General features: G+C 38.8%; 1 protein-coding gene across 6 annotated transcripts in view; it reads right to left on the reverse strand.

Annotated features, from left to right (window-relative positions):
• MAB21L3 (mab-21 like 3) overlaps positions 1-21,194 on the reverse strand; it is a 138,303-nt gene extending 117,109 nt beyond the window's left edge. For 3 of the 6 annotated variants that reach the window (XR_009257798.1, XM_058716097.1, XM_058716098.1), the window contains exon 1: positions 20,375-21,194. Coding sequence is in view for 5 of the 6 variants with exons in the window: in XM_058716097.1 (XP_058572080.1) it covers positions 20,375-20,476 (102 nt within the window). In the remaining variant the exon portion in view is untranslated. The remainder of the gene's footprint in view (positions 1-20,374) is intronic. The other 3 variants (XM_058716100.1, XM_058716101.1, XM_058716088.1) reach the window with 2 other exon arrangements.
• Between the last annotated feature and the right edge of the window lie 1,140 nt (positions 21,195-22,334).

Genomic DNA, 22,334 nt, shown 5'->3' on the forward strand with positions numbered 1-22,334 from the left:
TTTGGGAAATTCAAAAATAGTAAAAATTAATCCACACACTCCTGAATAACAAACAGGTCAAAAATGAAATCACAAGAGAAATTTTAAAATACTTTGAAATGAAAACATTAAAAACAAAGATCTCAAATAACTTCAACTTCTACCTAAAGAAACTAAAATAGAAGAGCAAACTAAACTCAAGGAAAACTGAAAATAGTAAGTAATAAAAGTAAGAGTGGAAATAAATAAATAAAAGAGAAAATAGAAAAATAATGGAGAAATATCAATGAAACCAAAAGTTGGTTGTTTGAAAAGGTCAATGAAACTGACAAACCTTTTGTTGGAATGACCAAGAAAAAAGGGAGACATCTCAAAATACATCTCAAGAATGAAAAAGGGGGCATCACTAGCAGTCTTATAGAAGTACAAAGATAATAATAATGGAACACTATGACCACTTGTATGCTAACAAATTAGATAACCTAAATGGACAAATTTTAGTAGCAGACACAAACTATCAAAACTGAGTCCAGAATAAAGAGGACATTTGAATAGACCTAAAACAATTAAAGATTTTTAATTAATAATCAAAAAACTTCCCTGAAAAAAACACCTCAGGACCAGATGGCTTCACAGGTGAATTCTACCAAACAATTAAAAAAGAATTTAAGGGCACCTGGGCGGCTCAGTCGGTTGAGCATCTGACTCGTGGTTTTGGCTCAGGCCATGATCTCATAGCTTGTGAGTTCGAGCTGTGCTTCGGGGTCCATGCTGGCAGTGCAGAGCCTGCTTGGGATTGTCTCACTCCCTCTCTCTCTGTCCTTCCTTGCTCTCACACATTCTCTCTCTCAAAATATGTAAACAAACTTAAAAAAGAAAGAATTTGCACCAATTATTTACACTCTTCCAAAAGAAATAAGAGGAAACACTTCTCAACTTATTTTATGAGGTAATACCCAAACCTGACAAAGACATCACAAGCAAAGAAAACTATTGAGCAATATTCTATATGAGTATAGGTTGAAAAATCCTCAAAATACTAGCAAACCAAATCCTGCAACCTATATAAGGACCATACATACAAAATGACCAAATGGGATTTACTGCAGGAACACAAGGTTGTTTTAACACATAAAAATTTAAAAAATGTAACACACCATATGCATAGTATAAAGAACAAAGCTCACACGATAAGCTCAGTAGAGCTGAAAAAGCATTCGACAAAATCCAACACCATTTCATGATAAAAAATGATAAACAACAAGTTATGAAGTTTGTTAGGCCATCTATGTAAATGGCCATCTACTAAAAGCCCACAACTAATATCATACCTAATGGTGAAAGACCTGGTGATCTCATAGTTCGTGAGTTTGAGCCCTGCATCAGGCTCTGCACTGACAGTGCTGAGCTTGCTTCGGATTCTCTCTCTCTCTCCCTCTCTCTCTGTCCCTCCCTGACCTCTCTCAAAATAAATAAACAAACAAAATAAAATAAAAGAAAGACAAATTAATCATGTGGACAAATTTGAAAAACCTCTGCTAAAATGCAAAGAAAAAAAGACAAAAACATTAAAATGATGAGAAGGTGATGGATATGAAGGAAAGAAAATGGACACCCAACACAGAAAATCGGTGCACCTTAAGAAGAGATCAGAACAAATAGGATAGAATCAATAATTAAATAAAAAATAGAAGAAAGCCTTCACCAGTGAAAAAAAGACCTGAATCCAGGGAATAAAGGACTCATGCGTTCCCTACAACATAAATGAAGAGACAAGATACGTTAGACCTGCCCAAGCAAATCTTTGTCATTTAAGTGATAAGCAAAGAATTCTACCAACATCTAGGATGGAGAAAAAAACCTAAAAAGGAGCAAAAAATAAGGTGGCCTCAGACTTCTCTATAACAGTAAGTGACAGACTACAACAAGTTGACAGTTTTGAAGGAAAATGTTCTTAATCATCATGAAGACAGCAAAAACATTCTCAGATATCTAAGAATTTAGAAAGCATACAACTACATAGCCATCCTGAAAAACTGACTCAAATTCATGAGGACAGCTGGATTTCCATAGCCAAAAGAATGAAGTTACCTTACAAATACATGAAAGTTAACTCAAAATGGATCAATGACCTAAATGTAAACACTAAAACTGTAACACCCTTAGCAGAAGATATAAGGGAAAAGCTTCGTGACATTGGATTTGGAAGTGATTTCTTGGATATGATACCAAAAGCATAGGTGACAAAAGTAAAAATCGATAAATTAGATTGTATCAAAACTAAAACATCGTGCACCAAAAAGGACATTATCAAGAGATTGAAAAGACAACATACAGAATAGGAGAAAATACTTGCAAATCATATATATTTCTGAAAAGAGATTGATATACAGAATATATAAAGAACTGCTACAACTCAACAAAGAAGCAACTCAACTTAAAAATGGGCAAAGGACTCAAATAATTTATTTTCCAAAGATCTTCAAGTAGCCGATAAGCACATTAAAAGATGTTCAGCATCACTAATCACTAGGAATGTAAATCAAAACCCGTAATGAGATAGCACTGCACATCCATTAGAATGGCTCTAATTCAAGAAATTGGAGAATAACAGGGATGCTGGGGAGGATGTGGAGAAATTAGAACTTTGTGCGTTGATGCAGGAAATGTAAAATAGTGCAGCCATTGTGAAAAATGGTATAGCAATTCCTCAAAAAATTAAACATTTAATTAACATGATATAGCAATTCACTTCTGGGTATATACTGAAGAGAAATCAAAGCAAAAACTCACACTGTTACTGTACACCAATATTCATCATTTTTTTCAGTTTATTTTATTTTTTTATTCTCAAGTTAGTTAACATACAGTATAGTCTTGGCTTCAGGAGTAGAACCCAGTGATTCGTCTCTTACATATGATACCCTGTGCTTATGCCGAAAAGTGCCATCCTTAAGGCCCGTCACCCACTTAACCCAACGCCCCCTACCCTACCCCACCAGCCCTAAGTTTGTTCTCTGTATTTAAGAGTCTCTTATTCACTCTGGAAAACAGTATGGAGGTTCCTCAAAAAATTAAAACTAGAACTACCCTACGACCCAGCAATTGCACTACTAGGCATTTATCCATGGGATACGGGTGTGCTGTTTCGAAGGGACACATGCACCCCCATGTCTATAGCAGCACTATCAACAATAGCCAAAGTATGGAAAGAGCCCAGATGTCCATCGATGGATGAATGGATAAAGAAGATGTGGTATGTATATATATATACACACACACACACACACACACACACACACACAACTATTACTCGGCAATCAAAAAGAATGAAATCTTGCCATTTGCAACTACGTGGATGGACATAAGGGAAGGGAAGCAAAAATAATATAAAAACAGGGAGGGGGACAAAACAGAAGAGACTCTTAAATATGGAGAACAAACTGAGGGTTCCTGGAGGGGTTGTGGGAGGGGGGATGGGCTAAATGGGTAAGGGGCATTAAGGAATCTACTCCTGAAATCATTGTTGCACTATATGCTAACTAACTTGAATGTAAATTTTAAAAAAATTAAATTAAAAAAATAACAAAAAAATAAAAATGAATAAAACAACACTGTTGAAAATAGAAAAAGTCTCTTATTGTACACCTATATTCATAGCAGCATTATTCACAATAGCCAAATGGTAGAAGCAATCCCAGTGTCTATGAACATATGAATGAATCAGCAAAATGTGGTATACAACATAATGGAATATAATCTTAAATTATATTCAATATAATATTGGAATAAATTATATTCCAATCTTAAAAGGAAGAAAATTCTAACATGGTACGACATGGATGAATCTTGAGGGCACTGTGTTGAGTGAAATAAGCTGGTTACAAAAGCACAAATATTGAATGATTCCACTTACATGAGGTACCTAAAGAAGTCGAATGCATAGAGTCAAAAAAGTAGAACAGTAGTGACCAGAGTCTAGGGGAAGAAAGAATGGGGATTCAGGGTTTAATGAATAGAGTTTCAATTTGGGGAGATAAAAAAGTTCTTGAGATGGGTAGTGGTGATTGCTGTATAATGATGTCAATGTACTTTGTATCACAGAACTGTGCACCTAAAAATGGTTACAATGGTGGCTTTTATGCCACATATATTTTATCACCTAAAAACACAATCCATCTAGAAAAATATCGTGTATGGTGTCTGCTCTTGTTTGGTCTGAGCAGGCTTCGTCACCAATTTGTCTCACCAAGCATGCCTGTACAACTTCAGTTCTTTATTTTTCATAAAGGAATGTCCCCTATGAATTCAATAAAATTCACTGCAGAATAGAAAAAAAAAGAAAAGAAAAATATCGTATATAATATAGCAAGGAAACAAACAAGCCAGAAAAATAAGATGACAGAGGCTAAAAATATCAATTATGACAATAAATGCTAGTGGGTTAAACTCCCTTATGGACACAATGATTTCAATTTTCTGCTCTCTTTTTTTTTTTTTTTTTAAATGTTTATTTCTTTTTGAGAGAGAGACAGAGACAGAGTACAAGCAGGGGAGGGACAGAGAGGGAGGGAGACATAGAATCTGAAGTAGGCTCCAGGCTCTGAGCTGTTAGCACAGAGCCTGACTCACGGCTCAAACTCGAGAACCGTGAGATCATGCCTGAGCTGAAGTTGGATGCTTAACCGACTGAGCCACCCAGGTGCCCCTCAACTTTCTGCTCTTTTTAACAGACACTATGAAAACAGAATAGTCAGGCAAGAATACTTATGTGTCATTACTAACATTAAGAATAATCATATAAAGCATATACTACTAAGAAGTACAAAATAAAGCTGGCAGAAACACTATGGCAGTAGAAGTTTTAACATGCCTCTTTCAGTCTTTGGCAGATCAAGAAGGCAAAAAATAAAATAGAAATGTGGGCCATCTTATCAAAAGCTCATAAAAATTGTGTAGGGATGTTTGGCTGGCTAAGTCTGTAGAGCATGTGATTCTGGATCCTGGGGTTGTGAGTTCAAACCCCACAATCCCCAAACATAAGTAAGAGATATTTAAAAATAAAATCTTTGGGGCACCTGGGTGGCTCAGTCAGTTGAGCGTCCGGCTTTGGCTCAGGTCATGATCTCGCAGTCTGTGGGTTCGAGCCCCGCTTCGGGCTCTGTGCTGACAGCTCGGAGCCTGGAGCCTGCTTCTTGTTCTGTGTCTCCCTCTCTCTGCCCCTCCCCTGCTCATGCTCTGCCTCTCTCTCTCTCTCTCTCTCTCTCTCTCTCTCTCTCTCTCTCTCAAATATAAATAAACATTAAAAAATTTTTTTTAAATAAAAATAAAATAAAATAATAAAATCTTTAAGGGCACCTGGGTGGCTCAGTCAGTTAAGCGTCCAACTTCAGTTCAGGCATGATCTCCTGGTCCATGGGTTCGAGCCTCGTATCAGGCTCTGTGCTGACAGCTCAGAGCCTGGAGTCTGCTTCAGATTGTGTGTCTCCCTCTCTCTCTGCCCCTCCCCTGCTCATGCTCTGTCTTCTCTCCATCTCTCAAAAATGAATAAGCATTTAAATACATACATATATACATACATACATAAAATAAAGTAAAATCTTTAAAAAAATTTTTGTAAAATCCATGGCAAAGAGAATCTTAAATATTCTAAAAAGCAATCATACTGGCTACATCTTTTGACCAGTGCAAAACAACAACAAAAATAATGATTATATACAAACCAATTCCAACTACTTGGATTTCTCTTAATAATTAAAAACAACAGAGACACAAGACACTTTAGCTAATCTTATAAAGTAAAATGAAAATTACGATATACAATACACAAAATAAGAATCAGAAAGATATAGACACAGATACGGAGAGATTACTCTGTTAAACCACATGCTAATCAATTTAAAATCTGAATGAACTAGATGATTAATTACGAGCATTGATTGAAAAGAAGTTAAGAAAAAAAAGAAAAAAATTTAAAAAAGAAGTTAAGAACATTTTAAGAGAAACCACTATAGAAGAAATGATAACATTGTCAAGAAAGTGCAGGGCTCAATTTACTAATTCTTTTAAACTTCCAGGGAATATATAGTTCCCACAATTTTTTTTTACAGAGCACCAGAAAAACAGAAAAAACTCCCAGGCCCATACATTCAGACTTTATAAATGAAAATATCTGTCATTTTTGCTGCTCTTTTAAAAAATATATAATTGACAATTGAAATCTCCTTCCTTAATGCCTTTCCCAAGCCCCCCATTCCTTCCCACCCACTACCCTTCTTCTGCCTAAACTACCTTGTCTGCACCTGAGCTCTGCCTGCTTACATGCTTTGAGATAAAGGTGGGATTTTAATCAGTGAGGACAAGATAAACAACTGAGTAAATGATGGAAAGGAACATACTCACCTCTTTGGAAGAAAATAAAGCCAGGTCCCTATATTCCTCCATATACCAAAATGCATTCCAAGTAAAAGAGTTAAATTGAACACATTTAAGGAGTTAAATATAAACACAAATCATAAAAGAAATCAGAAGAAAAGAGACATGAGCATTTATCTAAGCTTGTGTGTATGAGGAATATATTATATACTGAAAGTACAGAAAAAAAAATTTAAAGTTTATTCATTTAGAGAGAGAGAAAGAGAGAGAGAGGGCAGGGGAGGGGGACAAAGAGGGAGACAGAGAATCCCAAGCAGGCTCTGTACTGTCAGCGCTGAGCCTGACGCAGGGCTCGAACCCACGAAACACGAGATCATGACCTGAGGCGAAACCAAGAGTTGGATGCTTAACCGACTGAGCCACCCAGGCACTCCTGAAGGTACAGAAAATTTTAATTAAATATTCAAAACTTCAAAATCAGAAAACATAATTTCACAGTAGAGAATAAGCAGAGAACCTGAATAGGCAATTCACAAAAGAAGAAATACAAATGATTAATAAGCACAAAACTACTACATCTCCAGTTACCAAAAACATGCAAATGAAAATCTAACAATGAGATACACTCTTCAGTGCCTTCCTGCCCCCCCCCCCCACCAATTTGATAATTTGGTGAAAATCAGAAAAAGATAATAGTGCTTAGGAGGCTGTGGGGAGTCTGTCCTCATATATTAACATTTGCAGTGTAAATTGATATAAAAAAATCATGGCCACTAACCCAATGAGTCTACATCTTAAAATTTATCTGAAGGATATATGAGAGGTATTTTAAGTCTCTGTATGCCTCATTTATAGTAGGAAAAATGGACATAAACTACATATCTGGTAATTGGACACTGGCTATAAGTCAATGGAAGACTCTGCAACCTTTAAAAATTACATAGTAAAAGAGAGGAGTCTGGGTGGCGCAGTCGGTTAAGCATCCAACTTCAGCTCAGATGATGATCTCACAGTTCGTGGGTTCGAGCCCTGTGTTGGGCTCTGTGCCGACAGCTCAGAGCCTGGAGCCTGCTTCAGATACTGTGTCTCCCTCTCTCTCTGCCCCTTCCCCACTTGCACTCTCTCTCTCTGAAAAAAATTAAATAAATATTTAAAAAAAATTTTAAATTACATAGTAAAAGAATATTTAATAACAAAAAAGTGTTACTCATGTATTGACAAATGGGAAAAAAGCTGGTCACAAAACACTACCCATACACGGAGGTTAGGAATCATTTTCTCGAGGCGATGGGATTATATCTAATTTTTATTTTCATGTTAACTTTTTTTCATTGTATGACTTTCTTTTCTTTTTTTTTTTTTAAAAAATTTTTTTTTCAACGTTTTTTATTTATTTTTTTTGGGACAGAGAGAGATAGAGCATGAACGGGGGAGGGTCAGAGAGAGAGGGAGACACAGAATCGGAAACAGGCTCCAGGATCCGAGCCATCAGCCCAGAGCCTGACGCGGGGCTCGAACTCACGGACCGCGAGATCGTGACCTGGCTGAAGTCGGACGCTTAACCGACTGCGCCACCCAGGCGCCCCTGTATGACTTTCTTTTTACAATTAACATATTGAGATTTTTATAAACAGAAACAAGATGTAATATGCAGATAATCAAACTCAATATTCAGAGTAGATGATGTTGCGATCGCTTGGAGAGAGTGTATAAAATGGAAAGGGCAAAGGATACCACCCATGGGAACAACTAGATATGAAGGAGTCTGATGGTATTTTTTTGTCCTTAAAACAGTGAGACCTGTCCATCAACCTTAAGGGTGGTGCATGTAATGTGTAATCGAATTTGCTTTCCTGCTCAATTACCTAAGTCTTCCATGGGTTTTTATGATTTAAATGCAGATTGTACGCAAGGCAGATCACACTCTTCCTGAGCACATCCAAAGAATCCTGAAGGACCATTCTCTCTCCCTTGGGACGCAGATCATGGTGCAACCAGGGCTCCTGGCTTCCTCTCCCCAGTTCCCTTATAGAGATCTAGATCACACACACACAGACCCTTCCCAATTAACTCTCCCACACTTACCCCTCCAAGCTGGTTCCAAAAGGGGCAGAGAGAAGATCTGTTGACCTCAGCTAGAGGAGGTGTTTTAAAATCCTTCCACCCCTCCCACTAGGAGGCTATTCCCTCCTCCCAATCCAGGATTCCTCAGAAAAGTGGGGGCAGCGGGGCAGCAGTGGGGGGGATGCTCTTCACTGCTCATGGGCAATTCCTCTATGGGAAATGCAGATCTTCAAGTACAATAAGGAAGACGGAAGTAGTTTTACAAAAGTCCTATCTCCTCAATTACGAGATGAGTTGGCCAACAAAGTAGATCCGATGAAAATATATTTTCTTGAAACGTTCTATATCAATTTCATTTTTGAGAAATAATGGCACCATGAGAGTTCACCTTTTTTCCATCACTTTTAAAAATGTGTGGGTTAAATCCTTGCTTGAAAATTTGGGGCAGTTCTTAAGTGGTACCATTAATCGAAGCCCTCCTACCTGGCAGTCGGAATGCTACATACATATTGCAGAGCGATCCGCACAATGGACTTACAGTAAAGATGGTATTATTGACATTTCATGTTAAAGAAGGAGGAAATGACAACGAGAAGTTTCCTGATTCTAAAGCCATATTCGTGTGATACTGTGAATACCATAGAAGGTACTTAAAACTTTTGGGAATATTTTGAACTGCCCTAAAGCTAAAATTTATTAAACATCAAATAAAGATGTTAAATACGAATGTGGGGAAAAAGTGGTGGAGTTGGGGAAGCCTGGTCATTTGCTCTGGGCTTTGAAATGTGGCTAATACTAGAAAATGTTTATGGTTCCCTTTGCTGTTAGCAGCAAGCTTCTTCTCCTAACAGGTTTTAGGCTGTTGATTAATTTTAATTATTGGCATAATTAAAGGCATATGGGGAGGGATAACCTAGAGGCTATATGACTTGGACTTCCCTTGAAATCATGAGTAGAAGACTTGGCCTGAGATCTTACTTCTTAAGAAATTCTTCCTTGAAAAAGATCCATTGCTGTTACTAACCACTTTCCTAAACTTGGATCCCAGAAGTTCTAACTCCCGCCCCCCCACCCCTGGGTGCCCCAGGCCTTTTCACCTTTGCTGTATCAACCCCTCCCACATCCCATGTAGGTCAAAGACTCTGGGAAGGCTCACTGCTTGAGCAACCCACCTCACTGTTTTCTGACAATGTCAAGCCTACTACAATGCCTGGCACAGATTAGGCCCCAGTAAATCTTTCTTGAATATACTAGGTGGAATGTCGGGTTAATAGCAGCCCTAGAGTGAATAATGAAAGTAATCCCAAAGGGTCCCCTACAGACATGGAAAACTTTTCCATTTCCTCTATGAGCTCATAACTGGATTTGGCCCATTAATGAGAAGTCTGAATTTTGACAAGCTTCTCAATCCATAATATTGACTCATTTAATTCTGGAGGAAAAAAAAATCTCAGTGGTTCTAAATATAGGGAGAATCTTCCTTAAAATGGTCTGCTGGAGAAGGAGCCCAATCAAAATGTCTGAGACTTGGTCTAAAATCAAGAAGATAAGATACAACAAGTATTGGCAAGGATGTGGAAAAAAGGGAATCTTCATGCACTGTTGGTGGGAATATAAATCGGTGCAGCCACTGTGGAAAACAATAAGGAGGTTCCTCAAAAAATTAAAAATAGAAATACTGTAGGGGAACCTGGGTGGCTCAGTTGAGCGTCCAACTTCGGCTCAGGTCATGATCTCATAGTTCGTGGGTTCGAGCCCTGTGTCGGGCTCTGTGCTGACAGCTCAGAGCCTGGAGCCTGCTTCAGATTCTGTGTCTCCCTCTCGCTCTCTGCCCCTCCCCCACTTGTACTCTGTCTCTGTCTCTCAAAATTAAATAAACATTAAAAAGGTTTTTTTGAAGAAATACTATATGATTCAATAATTTCACTATTGGGTATTTACCCAGAGAAAATGAAAACACTAACTCAAAAAGATATATGCACCACTATGTTCACTGCATTATTTATAATAGCCAAGCAACCTAATGGGTCACAGTCTTGTGGGCCAAGCTCCCATTTACATGGAAGCAACCTAAGGGTCCATCAATAGATGAATTAATAAACAAAATGTGGCATATATACAATGAAATATTACACAGCCATAAAAGATGAGGTCATGCCATTTGAGACAGCATGGACAGACCTGGAGGGTATTATGCTAAGAGAACTAAGTCAGACTAGAAAGACAAATACTATATGATTCACTCATAAATGTGATCTATGCACCGAAAGCCATAAAATACCTAGGAATAAAGCTAACCAAAGAGGTAACAAAATCTACACACTGAAAACTATAGAAAGCTTATGAAAGAAATTGAAGAAGACACAAAAAAATGGAAAAAGATTCCATGCTCCTGGATAGGAAGAACAGATATTGTTAAAATGTAGATACTACCCAAAGCAATCTACATATTCAATGTAATCCCTATCAAAATAACACCAGCATTCTTCACAGAGCTAGAACAAACAATCTTAAAATTTGTATGGAACCAGAAAAGACCCCAAATAACCAAAGCAATCTTGAAAAAGAAAACTGAAGCTGGAGACATCACAATCCTGGACTTCATGCTGTATTACAAAGCTGTAATCATCAAGACAGTATTGTTCAGGCACAAAAACTGACACATAGCTCAATAGAACAGAATACAGAACTCAGAAATGGACTCACAAATGTATGGCCAACTAATCTTTGACAAAGCAAGAAAGAATATCCAATGGAATAAAGACAAATTTCTTCAGCAAGTGGTACTGGGAAAACTGGACAGCGACATGCAGAAAAATGAACCTGGACCACTTTCTTACACCATACACAAAAATCAACCCAAAATGGATGAAAGACCTAAATGTAAGACAGGAAGCCATCAAAATCCTCAAGGAGAAAGCAGGTAAAAACCTCTTTGACCTTGGCCGCAACAACTTCTTATTCACCGTGTCTCTGGAGGCAAGAATAACAAAAGCAAAAATGAACTATTGGGACTTCATCAAAATAAAAAGCTTCTGCACAGTGAAGGAAACAATCAGCAAAATTAAAAAGCAACTGACGGAATGGGAGAAGATATTTGCAAATGACATATCAGATAAAGGGTTAGTACACAGAATCTATAAAAAACTTATCAAACTCAACACCCATTTCTTCCAGTGAAGACATGAATAGACACTTCTCCAAAGAAGACATCCAGATGGCTAATAGACACATGGAAAAATGCTTATCACTCATCAGGGAAATACAAATCAAAAACACAATGAGATACTACCTCACACCTGTCAGAATGGCTAACATGAACAACTCAGGCAACAACAGATGTTGGAGAGGATGCAGAGAAAGAGGATCTCTTTTGCATTGTTGATGGGATTGCAAACTGGTGCAGCCACTCTGGTAAACAATATGGAGGTTCCTCAGAAAATTAAAACTAGAACTACCCTACGACCCAGCAATTGCACTACTAGGCATTAATCCATGGGATACAGGTGTGCTGTTTCGAAGGGACACAGCAGCACTAACAATAGCCAAAGTATGGAAAGAGCCCAAATGTCCATCAGAGGATGAATGGATAAAGAGGATGCGGTATATATGTACAATGGAGTATTACTCGGCAATCAAAAAGAATGAAATCTTGCCATTTGCAGCTATGTGGATGGAACTGGAGGGTATTATGCTAAGCGAAATTCGTCAGTCAGAGAAAGACAAATATCATATGACTTCACTCATATGAGGACTTTAAGATAAAAACAGATGAACTTAAGGGAAGGGAAGCAAAAATAATATAAAAACCGGGAGGGGGACAAAACAGAAGAGACTCTTAAATATGGAGAACAAACAGAGGGTTGCTGGAGGGGTTGTGGGAGTCGGGAGGGACAAAATGGGTAAGGGACATTAAGGGATCTACTCCTGAAATCACTGTTGCACTATATGCTAATTAACTTGGATGCAAATTTAAAAATTAATTAATTAAAAAAATGTGATCTAAAAAAATAATGAATAAACAGACATAAAGCAGAATCAGAACTATAAATACAGATACAAACTGATGGTTGCCAGATGGTTGCCAAAATCGGTGAAGGAGAGAGGGAGATACAGGCCTCCAGTTATGGAATGAGTAAGTCCTAGGAACAGAAAGCAGAGCATAAAGAATACAGTGATACTGTCATAGCGATGTAATGATGTAACGGGACAGATGGTAGCTATACCTGTGGTGAACACAGCATCATGTATACACTTGGCAAATCACTTGTGGGACACCTGAAACTAATGTAACAATGTGGGTCAACTACACTCACACTCAAAAAAAAAAAAAAGAAAAAAAAAAGTTCTGTCTTGGTTTCATAAGGATTCCACCAGTGTCTGTTCTCAACTTACTGTTCCTGCCCTGAACTTATCCTGAAACACTCTTTGAAAGAGAAGTGTCCCCTTTTCTCTTGAATTAACTCTCTTTCACAGGAGGCAGACCAGAAGGGGTAACTAAGCACATGGACCTTGGCAGAAGACAAAAGGGGATCTAGACCTAGCAGTCACATACAGTCAGAGTCTGGAGACTGCTTCAGATTCTGTGTCTCCCTCTCTCTCTGCCCCTGCCGTGCTTGCACTCTGTGCCTCTCTCTCTGTCTCTCTCTTGAAAATAAACATTAAAAAAAAAAGCTTTTTAATGAACTCCAAGTTTATTATCTTCATCAACAGAGGAGGGATTATAAACCTACTTAATAGAGTTGTCTGAGAAGTATGACATAACCATAGAATGTATTTCACATGGTCATATGGAGCATGGCACTCGCCATCCTCACTGCCATTATTGTCATTGAACAGCCCATGGAAACCTAAGGGCTGGCTAGAATCAAAACCCCTCAAGAATCGTAGCAGTATACAGCAGAGTGACTTAACAAGTGATCTCTAAAGTCAGATAATCCAGGCTTTGCCAATTATTAGTTGCATGGCTTGGGAAAGTTACTTAACTAGAGCCTCAGTTTTCTCATCCATAAAATGGAATCAATAGCACACATTTCATAGTTTTCTTCTGAGGATTAGATATGCCAAGGAATGCAAAGTTTTAGGACAATACTCAACACACGCTACCTCTTTTAACATAGAACCTAAAAGAGAATGCAGCACATAGTAGGTACTCAAAATATTTGATGAATAAATAAATGTGCTTCCTCCTCCCCACTCCGAAACTATCTTTGGAATACTAGAAACTAGTTAAGGAAATTTTTTGATACCTTGTGTACGTACATCTTCCTAGGATAAACTTGAAGCTATCTGGGGTGGTTTGAAATGCTTGAAAGGAAACTGAGACACACAAAGCTTCGGTGCTCACTCCATTTCTCACTGAATGCCATTTTATGACCCCTTGTCGTAAAACCTTTTACCTAGTCCCCTTTCTCCTTACCAGCTGACTCCTTATCAAGCCACATCCCTCTCCGGATGGACTGGATTGGGAAGATTATAAATTCTTTCTCCGTGAGAAAATTGTCTCTTCACAACAAAATGAAGATGTTTTGGGAGCTATTCATAAATTAATGAGTAGCCTCTTCTGGGATGCAGTGGACTGGAGGAATAAAGACAGCTATCTATTGTCTAACTTTCCCCTTAGGCTTTATTGACAGTTGTCTTCATGTATGTATTCATTCTTTTGACCAAGCATTCCTTGGATAAACCAAAGGTAACCTATATATTAGGCAACACGCAAGAGCCAGCTTCTCAGCTACCAAGCAAACAGAAAAATCTAGACACTGATCCAACTCCTAATGATTTTTTTTTTTCTGAATGTGCTGCTCCCTCAAATGCCTGGAATGAAACTGATACCATTTCTAAAATGTTTCCTTTAGATGAATTATTTTAGGAGATCTGATGGTTGTACCAAAAATTCCTTAGTTGAGGAATTAAGATAATACATTACCTCTCTATGGAGGCAGGGAAATGTTTCAGTTAAAAAAAATCACCAAATTCATTTATTCTACAACTCTAGGATGTTGGTACTCTAGGATGAATGGTTATTTTGGTAATAAATTTATAAATACATTGACAAGATTATTAATTTTTTTATAATACCATTGACTATATTCTCTATGCAGTACTTTCCATCCCCATGACTTACTCATTCCATAACTGGAAGCCTATACCTCCTACTCTCCTTCCCTCATGTTGCCCCCCCCCCCCCAACAAACATCAGTTTGTTCTCTATATTTATGGACGTGTTTTTGTTTTTTGTTTTGTCTTTTAGGTTCCACATATAAGTAAAATCATATGGTATTTTTCTCTTATTTCATGTATCATAATACCTCTAGGTCCATTCATGTTGTTGCAAATAGTACGATCTCATTCTTATAGCTGAGTAATATTCCATTGCATATGTATGCCACATCTTCTTTATCCATTCATCTATGGATGGCCAGTTAGGTTGCTCCTATATTTTGGCTATATATCTTTTTGAGTTAGTGTTTTCATTTTCTTTAGATAAATTTTCAATAGTGGAGTTCTGGATCACATAGTAGTTCTATTTTTAATTTTCTGAGGAACCTCCATGATGAGGCTGCACCAGTTTGCATTCCCACCAACAGTGCACGAGGGTTCCTTTTTCTCCACGTCCTCACCAACACTTGTTATTTCTTGTTATTTTGTGGACAAGATTATTTAATAATCAACCCTTGTTTGCTTACTTCCATTTTCAGAATAGGCATCTCGGACCTTGTTAAGGGGGATCATTGCTCTCGAATATATTCTAGTCCTAATTCTAATTTTGTACAGAATGGTGAGATTAGATAGCAAGAAGGTTAAAGTGGAATGGGCTTTCTGGTCGTCTGTAAGTAGCTTTCTCAGAGCTAAGCAACCCACAGACCCCTTGTCAAGTTAGTTTTGGAGAAGAATATTCCTTTTGAGTACATTACTTGATAGGTCAGTTAAGCTAATCTTGACTTGTGTCTGGGCTTTCATTTAAAACATCCTCTGTGTCCCAAATACTGTGCTAGTTCTTAGTTACTAAGATGAATAAGATAACAGTCCTTGTTTGCTTTTGAACGCAGTGTAGCAGTAGAGTTGATAAGGAGGAGTGGTGAGAAATTCATGCATTCCTTCAAAATCATTTAAATGCCTATGACACCCAGGGTTCAGTGCACTGAGCTAGCATGTAGTAAAAACAGAAGAAAGACATGTCCCCCATCTTCACAGAGCTTATGGCCTATGAACGACCTAGGGAAGACATCATCATTTATTACATTATACAGTAAGTGCTATAATAGAAAAGTATAGGATGCCTAAGGGCACATAACAAAGGTAGAGGGAATAATAGAATTGATTTCGATGAGAGATTGCTAGAAACTGTTGAGGCACAGCAACAAATAAAACTCGGAAACAAAGTTTCAGTAGGTTTAAATTCTGTTGTAAGTGGTTCAATCTTCAAACAGTAAGTGAAAGACTTCAGACTTAACTAACTGGGTCAATAAAATCAGCAATAAATGTACATCTCAAACTGTTACCCATGGTCTGGGTCTGGCTTCTCCAACAACGGCGAGGTTACCCCACAGGACTTACAGTTATACACTAATGAGCCAGCACGTCCTGTCTACTTGGGATCCCTTGATGGCACACACTTAAAAAAAACCTGTGATTAGCTATATAATTGTCCCCAAAGACACCCACATTCTAATCCCCAAAACCTGTAAATGTTACCTTTTATGGCAAAAGAGACTCTACAGATGTGATTAAGGTAAGGATCTTGAAAGGGGGAGATTAGCCTGGATCATCTAGGTGAGCCCAATGTAACCACCAAGGTCCTTAGAAGGCGGGGGTGGGGGGGGGGGGAGAGAAGGTCAGAAGTAGAACCCTACTCGGCCACAGAAGCAGAGACCGACGTGATGAGGCCAGGACCAAGGAATACTGCAGTCTCTGGATACTGCAAGAGACAAAGCATGGAGTCTTCCCTAGAGAATTCAGAAGCGACTAGCCCCACTGACATCTTCCTTTTAGCCCCTGAAGACTCATCTTGTAGCCTGACCTCCGGAACTGTTCTAGAATAAACTTGTGTTTTCTAAAGCCACTAGGTTTGTGGTAATTTGTTAGAGCAACAGGAAACAGATACCACACTCCATTACTTAAGTCAGCAAAGAGGGACCTCGGGAGTCTTTATGGAAGTTAGTGTGGTTGGCATTTCCTTACCACTGGTCTCTTCTGTTGCCGTACTTCCTGTAGAAGCAAAATACTCTTCATTCTCCTCCTCTCCCTTGGCCATAGTGTCCATTCAGGGGAAACTAAGATGGAAAAACTAATTACAATAACTAATACATTGAAAAGAAGATTATTTGAAAGTGAACTGCTGCTCTCTGCTAATTTTCCTCCTTATAAACTCGAGAATTAATCTTTCCAATCTACGCTGCATAAGAGGCAAGAATATTGTAAGACATAACAACTCATTTCAGATCACTGTTTTTCTATTTGCTATTATCAAGGAAATTAGTGTGCGGGGTGGGGGGAATCATGAGGCTTCGAATTGTTTGCTGGTGACAATCAATCTTCATTTCCTCACAAAGGATCAGCAATGTGGTGAGATCCCATCCTTGATGTTGTCAGCATTTCTTCAGTGCCCACCGAAAGAATGAGCGTGGGGAAGGGAGGGACAAATGGCAGACCACACTCCAGCTGTAGGCAGTGTAAAACACGTTCCAGCCCTCCTTCTTTTATCTCCGAAAACGTATCACTGAATTGTGCTACACAATTAAGCGGATGCGAGCCGCCTGCAACAGCAAATAGGAAAGCAAACATTTGCAGTATGAAGCGCATCTATAATAATTGAAGTGGCTCGAGGAAGCAAATGAGTCTGTTGTGTTACCACCTGCAATAAGAGCTTGGCTTCAGTGATTTTAAGACCCTAATGATCTGATGTGATGGATATTCACCAACTCTCAAGTGCCTCCCAGTGCGAAGGGTCTCCTGTCTGCCTCTCTGGATCCCGAGCCCCTGTGATCACTGTGTCCGCTGTTATCAGTGGGCTTCCTTCCGCATACTGACTTCTCTTCTGTGGTTTCTGGAGGCTCTGCCCACATGTTGATAAATCACTCATTTATTAAACTCTCCTCCGAGTTGAGTGTGCATTTTTTGCCCATCTTACACAATCATCTCATTCGATTTCTTGAAGTTGTATTTTGGAGCAAAGCAATTCCATCAGAATCTATTCTTTTGTTTCAAATATTTATTTTTGAGAGATACAGCATGCATGAGTGGGGAGGGGCAAAGAGGGAGGGGGGCAAAGGATCTGAAGTAGGCTCTGCGCTGATGGCAGAGACCCCAATATCTGAAAACTATTCTATGATAAAATACATAGGAGCACAATTTCTGTACATTTTCAATCTGACTCTATTACAATCCAGTTGATGAATGAATTTATGCTTCTATGAGGATGTAAGTGAATTTCTTTTTCTTCGTATCTTTAAAATTAGATTTTATGACTCTCCCTCACCAATCTAACAGATTTAAAATTATATCTTTATGTTGTTTCAATTTACATTTCTCTGACCCTCCAGTGAATTGGAGCATCTTTTCATCTGTGAATTGCCTAACAAAAATTGTGAATTTTTGTAAATTTCCTATTACTTTTCTTTCTAATTTGCAGGTTTTTTTTAAAGAAAAATCTTAAATTTTATTGAAGATCACACATCTAATAAATGACAGGGTTCTGATTCATACCCAGGCAATCTAATTATAAAATTCTTACTGTTTTGCTTGTAATCAGCTGAAATGAGGTACATTTTCATTTTAACTTCCAATTATTCGTTGCTATAACATAGAAATACAATTGATTTTTACATATTGACTATATCCATACACCTTATACAATTTTTTAGTTGTAGCAGCTTTTTGGTAAATCTTTTAGGTCTTTCTATGAGGTAGGAAATGTATCCCTCTCCTCTATTTTCTGAAAGACTGTGTAGAATTGGTAACATTACTCCCTTAAATACTTGGTAGAAGTCACAAGTAAAGCCAGCTGGACCTGGAACTTTCTTTGTGGAAAGATTTATAACTGGGATGTCAATTTCTTTCATTGATAGAGGCTGAATATTCAGGTTACATATTTCTTCTTGGGTAAGCTTTAGCAGTTTGTGTCTTTCAAAGTATTTCTCCATTTCATCTAAATTGTAGAATTTACTGGAATAAAGTTGTTCATAATAATGTCTCACCAACCTAGAGGATCTGTAGTGATGTCTATTCTTTGATTCTTGATATTGGTAATTTGCTGCACTTACTCTTGATATATTCTGAATATTAATCCTTATCTCATACAGAAGTGGCAAATATTTTTTCCTAATTTATTGCTCTTCTTTGAACTTTGTGGTATGTTCAGTCATGTAGAAGGAAAACTTAAATTTAGATATAATCAATCATATTAATTTTTTTAGTGATTTGTAATTTTCACTTTTTATCTGAGAAATCCTTCTATCCCACAAGGTCATAAGAATATTTTTCTGTATCACTTTCTAATAGTTGTAAAGTTTTGTTTTGTTTTTTTCCATTTAGGTCTGTAATTCACTTGGAATTTACTTTTATTACGGTGAGAAGAAAGGATCTAATTTTGTTTTCTTTGATATGGAAACCTAGCAGTACTCACACCAACAACTGAATAGTTTGCTCTTTTCCCCCTGACTCGTGAGGCCATCTTTTAAAAACGCCAAACTGTTTTATATGCTTGGTCTTGTTCTGGGACCTCTATTGTGTTCAGCTGTTCCACTTGCTTTTGCTGCATCAACACTACAGATTCTCCATAAGTTTCGGTATCTGGGAAGTCAAGTCCCTCTGCTTGCTCTTATCTTTCAGGATTATGAAACATTCAGTGTGAATATTTTTGGAACTTTATTTTCCAATCAAATACTAGAATTATTTTGGCAGCTTGTATGTTAAAACCTTGTTCTACCTAGGTTCTATCTTGTTCAATCTATGTTCTATCTAAAATCTTGGTAAGATGTTAACCAAAGTTGCCCTCGTCAATGATGCTGCTGAAATTGCCTCAGCAAAACCAAGTGCCTCGGTCACTGCAGAACCCAGCTGAAAAAAAACAACGCATCACACGCATGGCCTCTACATCACTCCCATCTTCCGAATTCCAGCTGTTGCTGACGGATGGACACTAAATCACACCTAGAAGCCTGGCTGTAAGGGACTATGGGAAGAGTACATTTTAGCTTGAAAACCTTTGGAATACAGAGCAGTTAACAGTAGGTTTCACACTATGGGTGGCAATCTATTAGTGGGTTATGAAATTAATTTCTTGATTTCAATAATCAATTTATTTTCAATAATTGATTTCTATTAGTGGGTCATAAGTGGTATTTTAAAAAATGAAATAGAACAGAATATAAGTTATCAGTGTACCTAGCAAGAATAGTTTCATTAAGGGTCTCTCTCTCTCTCTATATATATAATATATACTATAACTATATATATAAAACTTCTGTGAAACAATACTTATTCATATATATATGCACACACACACAAACACATATATATAAAATATTTTAGGGGGAGGGGCCAAGATGGCAGAAGAGAATGGAAGGTTGGTTTTTTTTTGCTTCTCGGGTCCATGAAACACAACCAGACCAACACTAAACCATCCTGCACACCTAGAAAACTGATCTGAGGATTGACACAACAATATGCACAACCTGAACCACAGAACTCAGCAGGTATGTGGTGTCGAGAGGTGAACCAGGGGAGAGAAGCCACAGAGGGCAGGGGGTTGTTTCTCCTCGTGGAGAGAGGATGCAGACGGGGAGAATATGGGAAAAGCACCCCCCCCCCCCCAAAAACAGCTGGAGAGAAAACAGAAAAGTGGAAACAGCCACAGGGACTGAACTGAAAAGGGAGAAAGGAGAGGAGAGGATTTAAATTCCATTAAGACTATAAACAGGGAGTGCAGAGTCTGCAACTCTGCAGCTGATACCTGGTGGTGCTCCGGTGGGAAGGGCGAAACCCCAGGAGCAGAGTGGGGTCCGGGGCTCTTCAGGCCACATGGGGAGAGGCGGTTCCCCTGCTGGGAGGACATTCGGTAGAGGCTGTGCGGCCACCCGGTCCCAGTGGACCCTGGAGAACAATCGCATTCGCTGGTGCTGGAACAAGGTCGCTGGGGGTGAAGCCAGATGTGCACTGAGATTTTCCATAATCCCTGAAATGCTGCTGCCACCCGATCGCAGGAACTTTCTCTGGGGCGGCTGGTACCCAGCCCAGCCGCAGTCTCTGGGGGTCAGCAGCACGGTCCAGCCAACATTCCTGGGGGCGGCGGCACCCGGCCAGTGCTCGGTGAGACCCTCCCGCAGAGGGGCGGAGCGGGTCAGAGCCGCGGTCCCTCGGAAGTGAGGGGTCGGGAAACACAGTCTCATCTGAGATAAAACTCAAGAGGGAAGTGCCGCCTGGAACCCTGATGACTTGGTCATGGAGGGTATAAAAGTGGGGAGCCGCCAGAAGCCAATGACAAAGGATGGGTGCGCGATAAGAGAGGGGGTAGCTGGGTGACGCCATTTTTGCCCCTCCCACGCATGCGCATATACGCACCTACACGGGACACAACAATCCACCCTGGTAAGCTAAGCAGCGCCATCTAGTGGAGAACGGAGCCATTACACTGAGCCCCGCCCAACTGGGCCAACCTCCCTCTTCCGTAACATGACAAATCTCTCCACCTGCTTAGTTTATGGACTATAAAGTGCTTCATAGTTTGACTTCTAGGGGAAAATGGTGTAATTTCAATCGTATTTCAGTCTGTTCACTAGTCCATCTATTCAATTTCTTTTCTTTTTCTTGAATTCAGAAAGAGAAAAAATTTATTTTTATTTTCAATTTTTATTAAAAATATTATTTTTTTCCACTATTTTTTTACTTTTTTTAAATTTTCAAGTTCTATTTTACTTCCATCATTTCATTTTATTCTATTTATTCATTTTATCAAATTTTCAGTTTTCCTCCCCCCCCCCCCCCGTTTCTCTAATCTGTCAAGCTCCTTTCAACAACCAGACCAAAACACACCTAGGATCTAGCTTCCTTTATTGATTTTGTGTGTGTGTGTGTGTGTGTGTGTGTTGCTTTTAATTTTTTTACTTTACTAATTTCTTGTCTTCCTTCAAAATGATGAAACAAAGGAATTCACCCCAAAAGAAAGAGTAGGAAGAAATGACAGCCAGGGACTTAATAAACACAGATACAAGCAAGATGTCTGAACCAGAATTCTGAATCACAATAATAAGAATACTAGCTGGGGTCAAAAATAATTAGAATCCCTTTCTGCAGAGATAAAAGAAGTAAAAGCTAGTTAGGATGAAATAAAAAACGCTATAACTGAGATGCAATCTCTAATGGATGCCTTGCCCTGGCAAGGATGGATGAGGCAGAGCAGTGAATCAGTGATATAGAGGACAAACTTATGGAGAATAACGAACCAGAAAAAAAAGAGGGAGACTAAGGCAAAAGAGCATGACTTAAGAATTAGAGAAATCAGTGACTCATTAAAAAGGAAAAACATCTGGGAGAGAGCCAAAGCATAAGAGACTGTTAAAAACTGAGAACGGGGCGCCTGGGTGGCTCAGTCGGTTAAGCATCCGACTTCAGCTCAGGTCACGATCTCGCGGTCTGTGAGTTCGAGCCCCGCGTCGGACTCTGGGCTCAGAGCCTGGAGTCTGCTTCCGATTCTGTGTCTCCCTCTCTCTCTGCCCCTCCCCCGTTCATGCTCTGTCTCTCTCTGTCTCAAAAATAAATAAAACGTTACAAAAAAAATTTTTTAAACTGAGAACAAACTGAGGGTTGATGGGGGTGGGAGGGAGGGGAGGGTGGGTGATGGGTATTGAGGAGGGCACCTTTTGGGATGAGCACTGGGTGTTGTATGGAAACCAATTTGACAATAAATTTCATAT

This window comes from Neofelis nebulosa, chromosome 2 (genome assembly GCF_028018385.1).
Source record: "Neofelis nebulosa isolate mNeoNeb1 chromosome 2, mNeoNeb1.pri, whole genome shotgun sequence".
NCBI lineage: Eukaryota > Metazoa > Chordata > Mammalia > Carnivora > Felidae > Neofelis > Neofelis nebulosa.